The sequence below is a fragment of the Poecilia reticulata genome, linkage group LG10 (assembly GCF_000633615.1).
Source record: "Poecilia reticulata strain Guanapo linkage group LG10, Guppy_female_1.0+MT, whole genome shotgun sequence".
In the NCBI taxonomy this organism is placed as follows: Eukaryota; Metazoa; Chordata; class Actinopteri; order Cyprinodontiformes; family Poeciliidae; genus Poecilia; species Poecilia reticulata.
In genome coordinates this window covers 24,927,092-24,946,950 of record NC_024340.1, presented here as the reverse complement: position 1 = coordinate 24,946,950, position 19,859 = coordinate 24,927,092, and the positions used below count along the sequence as shown (strand labels likewise).

The 19,859-nt window shown below is 37.3% G+C and overlaps 1 protein-coding gene across 1 annotated transcript in view; it reads right to left on the bottom strand.

The window, feature by feature from the left end:
* spock1 (SPARC (osteonectin), cwcv and kazal like domains proteoglycan 1) overlaps positions 1-19,859 on the bottom strand; it is a 117,090-nt gene that overhangs the window by 55,345 nt on the left and 41,886 nt on the right. The window contains exon 3 of the mRNA XM_008420231.2: positions 86-94. Within this exon, the coding sequence (XP_008418453.1) occupies positions 86-94 (9 nt within the window). The remainder of the gene's footprint in view (positions 1-85; positions 95-19,859) is intronic.

The following is a 19,859-nucleotide window of genomic DNA, read 5'->3' as shown; positions in this document are numbered from 1 at the left end:
AGGCAAGTGTCAGACAAAACCTGCAATGTCTGAAATTATTAAGTAAAACAAAAACAGCATTCAATTAAACAAAGACATTACTCACCTCTGCTTCCTTTAAATAATTGAAGAAGGCAGAGAAGAATAGGAGAAGAGAAAAGAAAGAAAGGTTAGTAATTATGATTCAGTATGGTATGCATCAGATCTATTACAAGCCTGTGTTACTCATTCTGAATGCCGAGCTTAACCCCAAAGATCCATTTAATGCGAGTTTGATTCAGAAGGTGGTAAAATACCAGAGGACTCACACATTCACCCTCTTACACTGCCAGCCTTAYGAGGCGGCCTTATTTGATGTGGCATGTAATTTAAGACACAATCGGGGCAAATTGTGCGGGTCGAGCAGCGGYGCAGCATAAAACATGAAAAAGGAGGAAAAAGAGGAAGGAGACGAATCAGACTGGTTTGAGAATTAAGGCAGGAGTTTAAATGATATGTAATTGTGTTGTCTTTTTGATGCAAGATAAAAAGACAAACATCTACTCATCTTCATATCTACGCATGCAACTATCCATCCSACATAAATGTACGTAGAAATATATACATTTCTTTTGCTTAAGTGATAGCAAAATAAGGGAACATAACAAAAACAATCTTGCACTACCAAAGTCACAACTTAATGCCTTTAGTATCTTCTAGCAATGGRACTGAGCTGCATGCTGATATATATAATACACGTGCACTTTGTCTGAATTGGACTGAATGTCAGCATCTAGACATGTGCAATTTTTTTTYCACAGCTGGGAAAGCAAAACACTCTGGAAGAGCTTAAACTATGCTGTTGCATCAGGGAAAACTTCTGAATAATGTCATAATGCACTGATCCGATGAGGTCAGACATGACTGTTGACAGTAGTGTTACGCTACCGTGAGCACACAGGTATAAGGTTTAAATTCCAGATACAGCTCAACATACCTTACCCGTCTTCAAAAGTCAGGTGTGTCTGACATTAAACTTTGATTTTATGCCCTGCACCAGARCTGGCCCAAGGCAATGAGGAATTCAAGTACATCTCAGTAAATTGTTCCGTTGAYGCTGGTTTGTCAGATTAAAAATATCTTTCACACATAACCTTTAAATATTAAACATGCTTTCCATTAAAATCCACAACCCTGCATAATTTTCTTTTCTTTTTAGTAGTCTCATGTAATATGATAATCTTAAATGTCATGTTTTCATTGTTAGAAAACTATCTGTTAAATAAAGGTGTTTCAAATGTTTTTTTTTAAATATAATTACTGTTATGTAATTTATCATTTCACCTAAATCTATACAGTCTTTAGTTTTAATGTAGACTTGCTAGTTTGACCATGACTGCTGCTTGTGTCTGGTCTGAGGTCACATTTTATGCAGCATCTAACTGTAAATTAATCAAAAAATAAATAACTGCCCCCCTTTTCCCAACTCTACACTGAAATATTCAGACATGATGGTCAGACCAAATGAATAAGTGGAAATAATAAGTGGAAATAACCTGATTTAGACTAGATTATTGTCTTGTGAGCAAGTGTGTTTGTTGTTCTTTTGATGCACAGTCCTTAAATCTCACTGTAGATGAATGTTGTCATGTAGCTTGCCATATAAAACCTACATCTGACCAGCAAGAAGCCTTGAATGCTTAMATTTTTGCCCATAAGAACTACCAGCATCCATATGGTGCTGTGTTTGCCCAACATGGTGATGTCAAATTTCTGTGTGCTAGCATGGAGCTGTAAAGGTTACATATGGTTCCTCATACATTAATGATGTGCTTAAMAGTGTGTCAAGGGTATATTTGAGTTGGCATGGCTGTGGAATAGCAAACCAAAGTGTAGACATCCAGTCAGGAAATGGCTCAGTGGCTCAGCTTGCCATTTAAAATGGCACTGAACTGAAAGTGAAGAAAATGTAGTCAGGGAAAAGAWGAGTTTAAAGCATATGTTTCACAAAACCCCATAACCTCCTTAAACCATGCCAGTATGCAAGAAAACACACCTTTTTTSCTTATTGTGTTATTGTGAAAGATTTACAATTTTTTTTTCTTTAGCTTTGACATTTGTTAGTAAAAATAAGAACTTCCATAKGCATAAACATATTTGACCGTCCAGTTATTGGTTTCTTGACTTGTTAGGAGCATGATCTTCCCTCTGGTTTCCACATTTGATTGGATTGATAGACTTGAAATTATGTCATATGTGGTTTTGATTGCTGGCTATAAGAAATAGGTTAAGATTMGTGTATTCTGAATAATTTGTCCTTCATACGGTTGCAGTTGTTTTTGTAAAAATATATTTAAAATATTGTAAAAAATTATTGATTACTAGATTGTTTTTATATTTGACTAATATAAATGAACTTAAAACAAAAKTGTCCAACTCTGGKCTACAAAAACCAGGATCTGTGCTCTTAAAAAATGTTGTGTAAAAGGACAARTGTGTGAAAGAGTGGGTTTGTTTGGTAAAAGCATGTTTCCCTGAAGGGCCCCTAAGGCCAGTGTGCAATACTTCAAATTCCTCTGGGTCTTGTGGACTAAGGGAAAAGTTTAACTGTCTATTTACCTCAGTTTCTATTCTGTTAACTGTACAACAGTGTTGTACATACTGCTACTYATGCTCAGGGTAATTTCCATGCAAATAAAATSTAATAGAGTAAGCTAGAAACTAATATAAATGTACATATTTCCTTTCCTACTAAAATTGTCTTTGTTTTTGCTAATCTATACTTTTTTTCTTATTCACAGCCTGGTGATTCGCAGGATTTTCAGAACACAGGTAGAAAACTCTGCCTCAATGACATATCTAACTCACATTCAATAGAATAAACACTTACGGTGTCTTGTTCATTCATCAACCATCTGCAGTCTGTAATTTGCGGCACCAGTTGCTATGTTAACTCTGACCTGGAGGCATTACGGTGTCGCATTCACCTGCAGTGTCTAACCAAAGACYTTGTACTGTACACAAGCTACTGTTACTTGGGGATCACAGAGTTGCTGGTGACCCAATTATTATTCAGCTGAAGTAACAGGAATGACCTTTCCTCACAAAAGTCTCCCATTAATATTTGAATGTGCACATCTCTGAAGCATTAACACCCTGCTTAGCTCACAGCAACACTGYCCCAATGTCATTCAAACCTTTAAAAGAGATTACGAGGAGATAAAACTGTGCCTTTATTATTATATAATCTTTGATAGAGGTGGAGCTGCTACGTTCAGCAGCAAGTGTCAAACTGATCAAAGCGCATTGGTTCAAAGCTAGGAATGCTCCGCTGGAGCAAAATACGTGAATGACTCGACAGATTATTTTWAAGCATTTAATTAAAAATCATTTAAAATAGATTGAATCTGTCAGTGTAAATGGGATTCCTTATTTGTAAAACTGCACACAAGTTGATTCCACTGTGCCTCGTTTTAATTGGTGTTCAATGCAAGTATGCTTTTCCACAGTTCTGGTATGGCAAGGAAGCATTTTTAATCAGGTGGTTTTGCTTTTTAGCAACTAGAGGATTTAGATTAAACTAGGTTGCAATGTCCAATAAATGAAAGGAAAAGAAGGAAAAAGCATATAATAAGGAAATGGAAGTACATGATAAACCCCATTCCTGGTGTTAAGCTTGCTGTTAAAGCTTTACTATATTGTGACTTTTTTTTTTTTTGTATAGTTTGCGATATTAACTGATTTTTCTGTGTTGTGGTTGTGAACAAGAAACTCTAAAGCAACAGTTTGAATCCAAGAAACCATGGAGGTTTTGGTTCACTTCTATGTTTACGGTATATATAAATGTATACATTTCCAGCTAAGGAATGGATTTCACTAAACTCCTGRCGATGTTCTATGACGGGGGTCTTCAAACCCAGGCCTCGGAGGCAGGTGTCCTGCAACCTTCAGGTGTGTCTCTGCTTCATCGCTTGAGTCAAATAATAAACTGACTATCAGGATAGTCAGTTTATTATTGGAGGACTTAACTGCAAACTGAGGATGATATAATTCAGTTCATGTTCTGAGATGTGGCCGTTGTCATGCTCGCTCATTCATTAAACATCATCTGGAAGAAGATAYGAGCCTCTCATATCAGCCCTATTGTGTTCAGATAAAGTAATRAAAAAGCAAAGAAGAGCCRATTTCTCAAATAAGTGAAACTCGGTCCRAGGAGCCGAAAGCCACGGTAAGRATAACAACAATAAGAATAGGAACGCATCAGTAAGGAAGTGAGTCCACATCAGAAGAGCATTCATAATCTAATTCATTACTTCTGGCTCAAACTATTTATTGCACTACATTAATAGCATACCAGACTTGATTAAATCAGGCATGCATATTTCTGTGGAGCTTGTCAGTGGTAAGTGGTACATATTAAATAGAAGTGTGTAAACAGGGAACAGAATATTGAATAGGATCTGAATTATGTAAACCTATTAATTTTCCCTCGAAATTTATATGTGCGTTTTGTGCACGGGAATCATTAACACATCATAAAGTAATAACTGTTTGTTATCTCCGCTCTAATCTCTATTACACTGATCTTTCTTTGCCAATATTGTTGCACTCTTTGATTTCATTTACAACAAATCATCTGCTACAATGCCCTCTGGTTTTACTATGAAATGATGTCATGACTTCTGGTCACTGCATTACAAACTTTGATGTTTACAGATGTTAAAGGATGTAACTGCGGAAAAGGAGGGTGGTCAGTGTAAACTGATTGTTAAAGCTGCACTATGTTTTGCTTTTCAAAACATAGTGCCGAGTGAAACATATTTCATTTCTATAAAAACCGTGTGCATGTGGTCACCAAGCATGCTGGGTCAGACCTTTTTTCCTCTGTTTTAATTTGATAGTTATAAAATCTACTATGATAAAAGACCCTTAAGGAAGTTTGTGACAGAAAAATGGAGTGAAGGAACATCGATCCATAGGGGAACTAAAGCGGAACTGGCTTCAATCCAAACAGCTTCTCTCAGCAAAAAATAGCATTCATTGGATGTGTGGGTGCGTGTGTGTGTGGGGGTGTGTGCGTGTGTGTGTGTGTGTGTGTGTGCGTGTGTGTGCGTGTGCGTGTGTGTGTGTGTGCTCACAAGTGGGTAATTGTGAGCTTGTGCAAATACTGACATTAACATTACAAAAGGCATATCCAAGCCTGCAGTGCTGACCGTAGATGTCATAATAAGGGGATGAAGATGCAAATCTGGCCTCTCTGAGGAAACTAAACAGCATTAAAATTTTACTGTGTACTTTACACATTTTATTCATGACTCTGGAAGATCGCCGAGTTCCTTTCCTTCCTTATCTCCCCCCCATAGTCTCTTAAACTACCCCTCTCCATCTATGTCTTCCCTTTCTCTCCTCTCGAACAATCTTTATGCCTCTCCTTAGGCTACATCGTCTGATCTGATCAGCAGCTGCTGAAGCTGATATATGAGCTTTGTGAGCGGGACATACAGCGGAGGAGAGAGTGGCTTCCAGAAATACACTGCATCAGATTACTGTAATGTTAGGCATCAGAAGAACTGAAGCATGCTAAACAGAAATGTGTGAAGGCTTGCCTCACCCATTTCCAAGTCATGGTTTGGCTTTGATATCGACGTTTGGTTTGGAGGTTTAAACTCCCTCCTGTTGGTTTCATTGTGTAATTGTTTGGACAGCTCAGTGGCAGCACAAGTGGCTTACACATAATTCTTAAGATATCTAAAAATGTAATTCGAGACATGTCGAGATATCTTAAATTGTAATTACTTGTATGTAACCCGTCAAACGACAAATCCGGTGACATCATTTGAGATATCCGGAAAGGAATTTTGACTCATCAAAAATACAATTGAAGATATCTTGAATTATTATTCTTACTAAAGAATGTAAAGCTCAGATATCTCAAATTACCATTCCGGAGAGTCAAAATGTAGTCGGGTCTAGTCTAGTCGTTTTTAGATATCTAGAAAATAAGTACGGATAGTCAGACGGAGCAGATTTTATGTTCCTGTTATAAATGAAGCGGAGTGAAACGCTCTGCGACCTGAAGGTGTGAAGAGTCTCGTTTACAGAACACCAAAACGAGTTGCTCCGAGATGGACCTCATGACAGGGACAAGAGACGGGCAATGATGAGGAATTCAAACCAAAGCGTTCCAGTTTCACATTATACTGACAGTAATTGAATGATTTAAAAGTGAAAACAAACGATTTAAAAATATACACTTTAGAACACCATCTTTTTATGCTTAATCTCTAGCTATGCATTTTACTGAACACAGTTGTCTATATTTTGAGGCAAAGGTATTTTACATTTTATTTATGTCTACACAGAAGAAGTTACAGGCAAAAAGTCGATCCATTTGTAATTTATTTTCTACTTCTTCATATTTTATATTTCACAGATGAAAATGATGTAACATATAGAATGACTAAGGACTCTCAAAAAAAGAAAAAAAAAATCAGGAAGGGGAGTCTGTTAATACTGTTATTTGTTCTGTAAGTTATGTAAGGATCTGGCAAATCAATGACAACAAGTCAGCAAGCCTCGTTAAACAGAATCTAACAAATAATTTTCTTTCTGCTTACTTCCCCACTCTTCTCCCAATGGCTCTATTTTTAAAACCCCCTTCATTCATCATTTCCCCCCCTTCTCTCCACCGAACATGTCCAGAAACCCAAAATGTGGCTCAAAGCCAACATCGTAAAATGTGCTTCCTCTTCAATCTGTTATTTTTTTTTTTTTTCAAGTTAATGAGAGGGAAAATCTTCACTGGACAGTCTGTTGATCAAAATATTGTGCCATCTTTCACATCGTTTTCTCTTTCCAATAGGCTCCCCAAATGGTTTTCTCTCATTTATTTCCTGTCCAATTTTCTGTCAGGATATTGAACACAAAATCAAGAAATTAGAAAGACGAAAAGTGTTGGAGGGCGAAAAAGAAAAGTGTTAAGGAAAAGTACTAAGAACAGAGAAGAGAGGGAAAAACCGAAGCTTTTGAAGAAACAAAAGAAGGAGAAAATTCAAAGCCTCCCGTGAAATTGTGAGAAACAAAAATCTATTTGAGTACTTTGGAAATCAGCAGCTTTCAGCTGCTAATAACAGAACAAACCAAGTGACAAAGAGACTGAGCAGAAATGACAGGAGCAATTAGTGTGGAGAGGAAAAAGAGTCCAGATAGTGAAATGACAGTTGTATTTCTATTCAAATGTCAAGTGATTTTGTTGCTTCAGGAATTATGCAAGCCATGAAATAGAAATGATTGGGAAAATGAATAAACAACAGTGCTGTACATGAGTTTGGAGTTGTACAACAAAGAGAAGCAGAGAAAGGGGGACTTTAATCTGCCCCTTTCTTTTTGAGTGCGTAAACAAAATTATACCTTTTTGGACTTGCATTTAGAAAAAAGTATGCTCTAAAACCTGTCATACTGAGTTGCAAAACGCTTTTTTACGCGTCCTCAAAATGTAAAAGTGCTTTTAAATGCATTCAAGGGCTCTGTTTAAGGGCAGGCATGAACGTCTGCCATTAGAGAAAAGTGACATGCAGTGATAAGTAGTCCTTATGTCTGTTATATCTTTCTCACTCTGGACTTGTTGACATTTCACAGCAAATGAAAAACAAGTACATTTAATTACATCACAACTGTCGGTGACCTCATTCCACTGACCGGTGCATGCTGGCTCATTGTCTTGGCTTATTGGGACAACTTAATCGTCCATGTGACAAGCGCTTTGGTTGGGTAACAAGGGCACGTTTAGCCCTCACATTTAATCAGATTTGTGTAGCAACATTCTGACAGAGAGGTAAAGTGAAATTTAGAATAGAAATTTCACATTATTTATTTCTTTATTTTTATTATTTCTAATTAGATTTTCAAATGTATAGAAGTTAATTTTTCCTTCCACTCTGAAAACAACCCTGAACGTACAGCCAGAATGACAGCTGCATGGATTGGATCAAGACATATTTCTTTGTTAGAACGGTCATGTGGCTCAGCTGTGAAGCAGACACTCCAGGCTGAAACTGCAGTCCTCGAAGCAGCCGTCCTAAGTTCGATTTCCATGCCTGGACCAATTACTGCATGTCTTCCCGATCTCTCTTTGCCCTAATGCCTGCTTGACTACTAATGAATAAAGGCCACCAGTGCCAAAAAAGACCTTTAAAAAAAAGAACAGTTCTGTCAGTGCAGACTTGAAAAGAAAATTACCATTCACAGATCCTTGCCATTCAATTTGACGGAGTTTCAGCTGTTTTGTAAAGCAGAATCGGCAAAAATTTCAGTCTCTACATGTAAAAATCCAGCTTAGAAAAAAATTCCAGCTGTAATTGCTGATAAAAGGAGGTCTGCAATGTATTTTCTCAAAGGAAGTTAAATAAAATACTTTGATCAAATCAAATAATTTTAAGGTTTGTACTTGGATGAAATGTAAAAAAAGAATGCATCCTTTTTCCTGTATGTCACCACTATTCAATGATCATTCACAAAAAAATACCAATAACGTACTTCAAAGTCTTTGTAACAGAATGTACAAAAGTTCAAGTGGTACAAAACACTTTTTTTCAAAGCACCCAATGACAGACAAACATGACAGCTATATGTTATCATGCATGCATTTATATCCTGTTTTTATGTGTGTAATGTTACATTTAAAACTTTATCACAACCTAAAGGTATGATGAATATGTCGAAGCTAGTTGGTTCTACTTTGGAAAAAACTGCAAGACAAAGAGTAAACAACATTGCACATTTTCTACTTGTCTCTCGATGGAAACATATTTACGCTAAGTGTAGACTTAATTTATCTTGCTAGTTGTAACAACATTGCTTCCTGTGTGATGATGCAACCGAGAAAGAAAGCTATGACTTAATAGTCCTAACATGGAAGAAATAAAGACTTAATGACGTTAAACTAATTCAGCAGACTTCTGCCTTCATCCGTCATCTTTCACTTCATGTCGCCTAATGTTCTCCATCATCATTTCAATTTTCCACAGACAGTCGCCATAATTTCTTAATTTGCACTCACCATTTTACTCTTTGGCTGTGTGAAGTAACAATGAGCACTTCAGAATCATATCTGTGCTAGATGCCAGTCAGAAGGTTCCCAGCAACTAAACTTCTCTATGAAACGTTTGAATTGCTCACAGCAGGGCCTGACCGAGAGCAAAGTAACAGAAGCAGTTTAAATGCTAAATAAATGTGACTCACAGTTACACCAGGCTAAATGCAGACCAAAAGCAGCGAGAAAGTAAAAACGGAACAACAAACTTGACTTTTTTGAGGCCAAACAGTTTGGGACACATTATATAGAGCTAAAACTGGTGGTGAAATACCTCCTAGACCAAGATGACTAGCAATAGAATGTTTTAACAACCACTGTATAGTAGATACAGTAGATTCTATTTATACAAACAAAACAACAAAAAACAGCTTTGTAGGTTAAAATGTAAGAGCAAATATAAATTTGAGTATCGCTCACTCAGTAGTATTTAGGTTTACTTTCTAACCAAAACATTTCTCTGATTATTTAATCTGAGATTGCTGTAACTGCTGATCAACTGACTCACAAAAAAGTAAGCAGTTTTAATATTTGTAAGTCAGGAAAAACAGTAATTGTTTGGGAATTACAGAACTACCAAGCAGATAGCCTGTCTAATTAACCAGCTAATGGCAGTCTGTTATATTTATGTGCTCTATAAAGGGCAGAACTGCCAAAAGGAAGTGGTGAACTGTCAGGCCTTTTAAAGTATTCAGAGAAGGCTCTTAGTTGTCAAAAAGGATTAAAAAAAAAACCTGAATAGATAACATTTTAAAAGTACAGCTTGTCTACTTTGGGAAAATTTTGCATCTTGGTCTAAAATCCTTCTGGTGTCAAATGCTTCAGGTTGCTGGGAATGACATCAGAAAGATACAAAAGATACAAGATGCAAGTTTATTTCATTCCTAAGTAATGCACACATACCCACTTTAGAGAATAAACTATTCTATGGTGGTTAAGGTCAGGAGTTAAAGTACAATGTTAGATGTTTGGAATGACGCACCAAAAATATGTTAAAAAGCTAAAAAAGGTAATAGAGATGCAAAGCAGATTATTAAACTTCCTCAACATATTACTCATTTTCCTTGATCCTGCCAAAATACCAGCCTACACGTGTTGAGATCGCAGTTCTCAGCGTCGTAATACTACGTCTTAAAGACATTTCGAAACATATTTTCTTGTTAGCCTCAGCTGTTTGCCAAGAATTGTGCATCCCCCATTATTGACACAGTAAACAGACAAACATCTGACTTACTGAACTAGTGAAGGAGTCAGAACGTGACAAGGGCAAAGGGGGAAAAGGTGAGCCCACATGTCAGCCTCACACAGAGTGACAGAAAAAGTGTGGCGGATGAAATCAAGGGACGCGGAAGCGAACCGACAAGGAAAAAAAAAACGGCTTTGATTCTGACATCCTCGCCACGCACCTCGCCCGTGTTAGAAACAGTTTGCTGTCAGAGCTGCATTTCTTAACTACGTAAGCCTTTCAGCAGCTCCCAAGCGCATTGAGATCAGCGTAGATTTAACACATTCAGAGATAACAGAACGGAGCAGTCAGTGTAATAAATACCAGATAAGACAACATGTCACTAGCTTAGCCTGACAAAGATACAGGTCTGCATCCCCGCAGCCGTTTGTTTTTTGTCTGCGGCGCTTGACCGCATGTCACTTAGTGTGTGTCCTTGATTTTCTTATCAGTACAGAGGGCTTCACCCATTGTGTGTTCAGCCACAAGCGAGATGATGATAAACCCAGTCTGATGCTGCTGTCTGCTAACAGCCAGTCATGCTTCTGTAACCTTTTCTTGGTGTGAAATACAAAGCTAAAGCTGTTTCTTTAGTCCGTCTTTCAAGACCTCGCTGTGAACATTTTCAGTTTCCCCTCTGACAGCTGTTGCCTCCACACCACTGCAGGGAGATGTGCATCTACAGAGTGGAAATTGCAAACTGTTAATAGCCCACCTGTTTTCATTGGGTTGTTTGTACCACAGCTAAACCTCTAATCCTGAATAATTTACGAGGAAGAGATGCAGAAGGTGATATCTGCAGGGAGCTGCAGAGCAAGGAGAGATAGAAAAGCTAGCACAAATCAGCACAGTACATCTGGCAAAAGTATTCAGACCCTTTAGACTTTTTTTATTTTTTATGTTTTGTAACATTACAACCACAAACGTTAGTGTTTTGTTGGAATCGTATGTGACAGACTGACACAAAATAGGGCAAAATCGCAAATCAAAAGGAAAAAAAAAAAAGTTTATATCAGTGCTTTGTAATAAAACAATTTCACAACTTTTGACCATTTTAAAGAACACTGTTCAACACATCATTCCAACGTGGATAGCATATGGCACGCCTGCAAGCCTATCAAGACATGGCTGTCCACCCAATATCAGAAGCCAAACAAAGAGTTGAGGTTTGCACTCAACACATTTAAACTTTAGAAAACAGCAGCAGGATCTGACTTTCTGCCAATGTGTGTCAAGAAATACCTACGCTACATAGCACTCCAAACACACCATGCTGGGCGTCTTTACTCATAAATAACTTTTAATATAATGCTAACCAAATTATTTTTACAGGAAAATAGAATCAGAAGAACACAGACTACATGTGAGAAGTAGAAACACTTTTGGAAAAAAACAGTGATGAGAAAAGAAAAAGGAAATCTAATGAATAAAGCAAATAAAACCACAGTCAGGATTGAAGGACAGGGAATAAAAGTGTGTTTAGGCGAGTTTAGAAAGGGACGTATGTTTGCATGTATGTAAATCATCCCTCAGGGCAGCAACTTAAATCGCTCGTTCACTTAGAGTTTTGTTCAAGCCTTTGGAACGACTTAGTCTCTGGTTAGCTGGCTTAAGAAAGTGAGATAGTTTATATGAATTAATCAGTTCCAACAAGACATTTTTGGGACAAAAAAAATAATAATTTGAAAATGTATCTGGACTTCATTGATGTTGGCCTAAAACCTGGGTAATACCAATCCCACAGTGAAACATGGTGGTGGCAGCATCATGCTATGGAGATCTTCAACAAGGATAGAAAAGCTGGTCAGAGTTTATGACAAAATGGATGGGCCTAAATACAGGGCAATGCTGAAAGAAAACTCGTTAGACGCTGCAACACACTTCAGAGTGGGGTAGAGGTTCACATGCAAGCAGGACAATGACCTTGACCACAGAGGTCAAAGTCGAACCTAAGATCAAAGAAAATTTATGTGATAGCAAAGCCTGATTAAAATCCAGGGTTAAAAGCAATTGAGATCATGCTGTGCTTGAAAACTGATGTGCCACAGAAGTGCCACATTCAACTTTTGCAAACTAAACTGGGCAAAAAATGTCAGTGCATAGATGTGCAAAGCTGGTCAAAGCATCTGACAAAAGACGAAAAAGGCTGCAATTGCAGCAAATGGTGAGTCGACACAATGCCTCACTCACTTTCTCACACAGATGCCTTCAGTACAAATGCCTGCCACATTTATAACTTTTTCCATCCACATAACAAATATGCACCTTTTCTGCTCTGCTGTAAAGCCCAACATATAGACCTTTCACTTCTCACTTTTTAGGCTTACCAGGTATAACAAAAAACAAACGGAAAGTAACTGCATTAATAAATTTGCCTTCATGCGCCTAGGAAAGCTTCTAAAAAGGAAAAACAAACAGAAACAGAAAAAGCACTTCTTTATCTTGGCGAAAGTTAATTCTGTAATATCATATATTTAATGCTTCACAGTTAGAGCAGGACTCAAACCATAACTAATACAATCTGGGGAAATTATGTGAGGGGCATAGGAGACTGATAGTAGGTTTGCAGCTGTGATTTTTGGCCAGTCCTCGTTTTAGCTCACACACGGAATTCAAATATACCAATTTAAATTCATGCAGCCGACTTCATGTACAAAACTATTCAATCTTGTCTAAATACCATCGTATCTGACAGAATCCCTCAGCACCTGTCGGTATTCCACAGCGATACAGCAAGCAGTGGCAGTGAGCCAAGAGTTAAGCCAATCATGCACAGGCTCTCTCTTATCTATCTGCTCCACTGGGAAAACAAGGCAGCGGCTAAGGAGGACGGAGAGATAAATGTCCTTTCTTTACTCTAAGTGCATTACTCTGCTCCGTATAATCCTTTCCTCCTGTTCTTCTTCCACCTCATTTCCCCACAGCAAGTTTGCAGAAGTTGCTCCTCCCTCAGCATCTCGCAGCTGTCCTCAATTCGATGAGTTCTGTGCTCAGCATCTTCTCACTTTTTAAGCAGCTCCACTATTTGCCTTCCCTCTGCACAAACGCTGTGTGGCCCGTTTTTTTTTCTTTTTTTGAACAACAGAAAGAATGATACAAAGTTCAAAAAATTGGCCTATTAAAGCAAAAAGGACCACAGTGTGTGTTTCTGTGTTTGAGCTTATACAGAAAGCTCAAACACAGAAACCCACAAGAATAACTGACTTAGGATTTAGTCAGTCAATTCACACTAAATAAATGGATGAAAAGATTTTCCACACCAACCTCTAATGTGCAACCTGTTAATTTTCTGCAATGCATTTTTTATTAAGTTTGTACAGTAAGAGCCGACATGGTTTAATTCAAACCTGCAGCCACTGTGAAAAAAATACTTTTCAGGAATTTCATAGGTAATAACAATAGCTACATTCATATGGATATAAAGCAAAGGGTTGTAGCCAGATACTGCTGATTAAATACATTTCTTTAATTGATAATCACTGTAAAAGCAGGAATGGCTGCTCATGTGTTGCACATGTTGTGTTTTAGCACAATTTCAAAAACTAAAGACATCAGAAATGACCTTGCAGATGCAATGGTAGCTGCAATGTGTATGTCAATTTTGTTTTGAAGGTCATCGCTCAACAGTGAGAAAATTACTAAGGAGATTGAAACATGTAGGTCAAATATCTACCCTTCCAGGAGTGGACCAGTCGGCAAATTCACCCTTAAGGTCAGACCTTGAAATGCTCAACGCAATAGTAAAAAACAAAAGCCAGTTAAAACCTCCGCTGGCACTTTAAATGTTTAAGGCCATACAAAAAGCTTGTTCATGTGCTAAGAACAAGTTAAGCTAAGATCAAGGCTCTTATCTCAAAGAATAATGGCAGCATGACTTGGGTTGACAAATCTGAATGAATTGCCAAGAGATTTTTGGAACAGATGAAACCAAATTCAAGAAGTTTAGCTAAGCTGTACTTTTAGGAATTTTATAGGTAATAACAATAGCTACATTCATATGGGTGACAACTCTGGCTCGTCTGTGGCTACCAGACTAAGTTGTCCTCTCATTGTTGAGTCAACAATGAACACCTTTTGATTCCAAAGTATTCTAGAGTCGATGAGATGACTTTTGTCCAACAGGTAAAGCCTTACCAAAAGAGAATCGTGCACTGCAGCAAATCTAGAACTGCTGAAGGAGAAAAGAAATCAGGTGCTGCAATGGGCCAGTCAAAGTTCAAACCTCGACCTGATAGACATTCTGTGGTAAAACTTATTAAGATCTATGCATAAACAAAGGCTTCCACCTTGACGAAGGAAAGTAAAAAAAGTTAAGGTCAAATATTGAGATGTAAGGATTTTAAGAGTTATTGCTACAAAGTGGATCCACAAGTTGTTGAGTATTATAATGATAACCAGATTCTCACACACACAATTTGTTATATCATAAGAAGTGACATGCTGGAATCTTTTGTTTTTGAATCTCTCTTTTGCTTTTTGTATACTACACCATTTTACAGCCCAAAAAAATACCAGAAAATGTTTATTTCCCGACGCATACTATCCTATAATTAACAAGAGGATGTGTTTTACTTTTTTCCATTACTGTAAATACATTTGGTAATACCTGAAGCTTGGCACACATATAACATTTATCTCTGCAGCTCAGTGGCTATTTGTGTACAAACAAACGATGCTGCACAACCACATATGTTGTGCTTGAAGAAGACTAAACTCTAAGTGGCAATAAACACTTTTCTGTGTACTCATCATTATGAGGTAAATGTTGTTTGCACAGTGTAATGACAACAGAATAAGGACACATCAACATTTAGATTGGTTCCCTTAAGCTAACAATGTAATTTACTACAGTATGCAATTCCATCTGCCACAGGGTGCGAAAAATCTCCCAGGAAAATGTGGGCTTCATTTACCATAAAAAAAATATATAAAAAAACAGAAGTTAGTACTCCTTGTTTTGCCAGCAGCAATCACTTTCCCCCAAAAAATAGCATAAGGCAGAACTGCTATGAGACTAACTGCTGTAGAAAGTTTTCTTTAAAGTTGCCTTTTCACTAAGCTAAATGTTATTGAAATAATTATGCTCTCAAGAAACAGAAAACCAAAACATATCTAAAGTTAATCGAGGAAAAAATGATACTCCTCTCCCCATATAGTTCTTCTATTAAAACTATTATTTTAATATTTAATTTTTAATTTCATAACTTATAAATCAACTAAACAGATAGAAATAGATGATATTTTTTGATATAATTACTTGCAGTTACTGAAAAAATAACCAGTAATATCTGGTTCCTGTCCAAATTGGATAAAAAAAAAAAAAAAAAGTAAATTTCAGAATTGAACTTTAATGTTTACTTAGAAAAATTAAGCAAAGTGTCTTTGGTTCAAGACAAAATTTCTCCCTGTGGTTTCTATTGCAAAAATTACTTTACAATAATGAAGTACTCTTAGATTATTTTCAATTTAAAAAAAATGAGAAGAAATATTCTAGAAATGATTCTTTTGATAACCCCAGCCCACCCTATGTCTAATAGAGATTCCCACAACACAAAATGCTGAGAGTAAACAATCCAACCTTAAGCTGCAGCCAGAAAATCTGTACGACAATCCGATTTTTCTTTGTTTCCATGACAGGGAAGGTCCAATAAACATGAAAAGGTCACAGCTTGTAAAAGAAAACAACTGAATTAGGCAAAAGTCACGGTCTGAGCCACGGTGAGCCAGTGAAGCAATACAAAAAAAAAGGAAACAAAAATCTATGAGAAATCTTTATGAGTACTTGATAGAAACACGTTAAATAAATGCATTCCTTGATGATTTCAGGAATATGTAAAAACAGAATAGCCATAGTGAAGTAGCTCCTGAATAGCCTCCTGACTACGAGTAGTTCATTTTTGTCCTCTCTAGAGGACATTTGTAAACTTGAATATCTCCCACCCTCAGCATACTACTGAATTAATTCCTTTTGGTATCTACAGAGGACATTTAGAGATTTTCAATGATACCAAATGTGAAGGGGTGGGACTTTTGTACCTTCCTTTTTTCTCATTCATAAAAACAGTGTCCATCAGTACAAGCACATTTTATGGGAAGAGAAAAGCTAAGTGCATAAAACTTTTTATTGTGCAAATTTTGGTTTAAGATTTTGTTGGCATGTTCTAAATAAGTCTCTTAGCAGCATATTAAAACATTGTATGAATTATTTTGACTGTATTTTATCGTAGTATTTAAAAGTTGATAAATTGTGCTCTGTAGTGGACATTTGTAATTATTTTTCGTTTTTTCTGTATCCATCCATCCATCCATCCATCCATAATGGTGATTGGACAATATTTTTTATCCTGGTAGTCAGGTATGACAGCAATCATTGGTGTTGCACATCTTTTCCATTACTTTGCAATAGTACAACAGAAACCCCAATTACTTAATATCTATTCAGAGTTTGGAGTAAAGATTATAGAGACTCACACTAACTCACACACAAACTCACAAATCTCTATGGCCCACATGAGCCAGGAGCTAATTTCACACTGCCTCATAGGAATCTAAAAGGCTTACTCAGGAACAGAAACAAAGTCTGTGAGGGAAACAAAAGAAACAGAGGGAAAGGTGCTGATGTAGAAAAATAAAAATGAGACTCAATTGGAAAGTTAAATGCTAAATCAAAACCTACAGAGAACAAAGAGAGTGTAAGAGCAGTGTGAACTGAGAGAAGCCAAATGCAGATTTGGAGCAAAATCTTTTCTTTATATCAGCAAAAGCACTAGAGAAAAAATAATAAAGATGAAGCGACAAACTCTTCAGCGGAAGGCCTGTCATTTTTAGGATGAATACGAGCTGTTGAAGCTTCCTTCCACTGTGCTTCTCTATATAAATAAAGATAGACTAAGACTAAGCAAGCAAACAGTATAAATTAATTAGACACAATTTTAGAAGAAACTGCTCGTCAGTTTTGACTGTTGTCTTACTTTGTCAGAAAATCTGATGTCAAACACATTCATGACTAATCTGGAAAACAAAGCACATACCAACTTCTTTAGGTCTTCTTAAACATCTAAGATAAGAAGGTAAACAAATGACTATTTTTGATAAACTTGCCCAGATTGAGTATAATCTCTTATCGTTTCTTGAATAGCAATTATTTGTCATAAAGCCGTATTTGTAGCACGTGTTGTAGGCAAAGAAGCAATTTCAGGGTTCTCCCCGTGTATTATAAGCCTGGCAATCACCCAGGCTTTACTTGACTCCCTTGCCAGGCTAAAAGTTGCTTGTTTCCATTTTTAAATGGGTCTTTTTAAGCATGCTTTGAGGCGCAGTTTACTGGCAGAGCGGAGACAATCCTGAAAGGCGGGTTTATAGATGATAGATAGAACAGGACATGAAGTTGGGGGCACCCTCGACGGGGTTCGTGCTCCTTACCTTTCACTCACCCTGGATGATTTGGAAGGTGTTCTTGCAGACCAGGTTCCCCGTATCTGCATTTAAATTAACCCCCTCGATCGAGGCAGGTGTCAAGTTTAAAAGCAACAAAAAATAATCTATAGTCATGCTTTTGGAGATTCGCGTTGAGCAAACTATGAAATATATATGAACAGAAAATTGTTTGTGACACTCGCCCAGTGCCAGACTCTGTGTTTGAGCTGAAGTTTGATAAAGTTTATATGCTCCCCGGGCCCAGTGGGCCGGTTCATTAGTGGGCCGGTGCATTAGTGGGCCGGTGGTCTAGCCTGTGGAGAGGCTGTTGGGCTCGCATTATAGTCACGCAGCACGCTGTTGTGTTACGGCGCCACAATGCCCCATGTCAAAGCAGCATACTAAGTGTAAACACTAATATTTCTCTGCCAACAATATAAAAAAAACAAGAATAACTCCCCGCTTGCTTTATTTGTCTCCACCTAATGCACCTGAACCAAAACCCAAACCTTTTGTTTAGATAATGAAAGAGGCATACCCAGGTAGCAGTTTTGTTTTACTCTAACCTGCATCAATCCTAACTCGCTCTCTTTCGACAAACAAACATCAGGTCCCTAACAAGCCCACGAGGGGACTGGCTTCTCCAACCACGTAATCACTGCTCTGATTGGTCGGAGGCCAAGTTTCCTCCGCCAGATTAATACAAGAATCGAGTGCAATTATTGCTGTAGATTCTATCAGACCGCCGGTGTTGTGTGACTGTAAAGAGAGCATTATGTCACTCTTGCTTCAAAATGATTAAAGTCTGAAATGACACCAAGATGTTCTTAACTTTGATTTAAAAGGAGCAAAATAAGATTTAATGAGCTCTCCTGAGAAAAAGTTCCATTCGAGTTATTGTCTAATAAAAACCCTCACCTTCACAGGTCAGTATTAAATGCAAATTACATCCTTTCACGTGTCCCTTTTTACGATGAAACGAGCAGATTCAGAACATGCACATCCAAAAATCATAATAGGAATTATATATTTTATGTAACAATACCCATAGTCACCGTCCAGATTTATTGCTTTCTGTGTTCAGTGTCAAACACATATTTTAAAGACTGACCTTCACTTTTAGGTAGAGGGACAAAGCAAACAGAACAGCACCCGTCACTGACCACCTGAGCGTTATACGGACAAATATGTTCTGTCGCTTAAAATAAATATTTCCATGTACAGTAAACTCATGAATAGCTATTGTTTAACAGTGTTCATTCGTTTGTTGAATTCATATCAAAATAAATATATGAATCCCACTTTCCACACAGGACACAAAATCTACGAATAGTGCTTCATGTTAAGCAGGTATGTTAGAGAATTCTGATTCCTTGGGGGAAATCACAGACAAATAGAGCACAGCGTGTTTATGTCCATCTCTGAAAGAAACTCAGAATTTTAACTCCTGCTGGGGTTTATTATTATTTCTCCAAAAAAAAAAAAGGTTTCATGTATGAACTGTGGTATGGATGCAACAGCACATTATGCATACTGCAAGTTGGACCATCTTTGGTGCCACTTTGGGGAATTAGATTTATCAAGAAGTGCACACTCCACTACACTACACATGCACCAGATCTGCATGACAAAGAATGGCGAAAGGTGCGTTTATCTGCAATTTGCAGTCTGAGGGCCAACCATTTGTAAAATAGCACTGGCAGTTTGGCATCTTTTCCACTATCTGCATAGAAATAGCCGTACAAATTGCTTCTGTGAAACGGGTCCCTGGATGTTAAATCCTGTTCAGTTTTACCTTGAACCACAGTCTCATCCATTTTTCTCTCCATCCATCCGTCAGTGCATCAAATAAATTGTCAAGATTGCTTTTCTGGATGTGGTGTTTATGTTTACACCCTGCAGAATAACCAGGACAGCTACTCCCAACTTGCAGCTTTTTGACTGTGTCTGTTTTTTTGTTTGTTTTTTTCCCCCAAGAATGAGCATTAAACTCAACCTCATTGAAAGTCCTAAATTATGTGTTTGGTTGTAAACATAATTAACACATTGTTGCTTTGAAGTGTTTTGCAAAAATATATTTGTTATAATAAAAAATACAAGTCCATAAATGTGATAAGATACAAAATGAGTTTTAAGGCATTTAATATGACGTGAAGAAATACATCACAA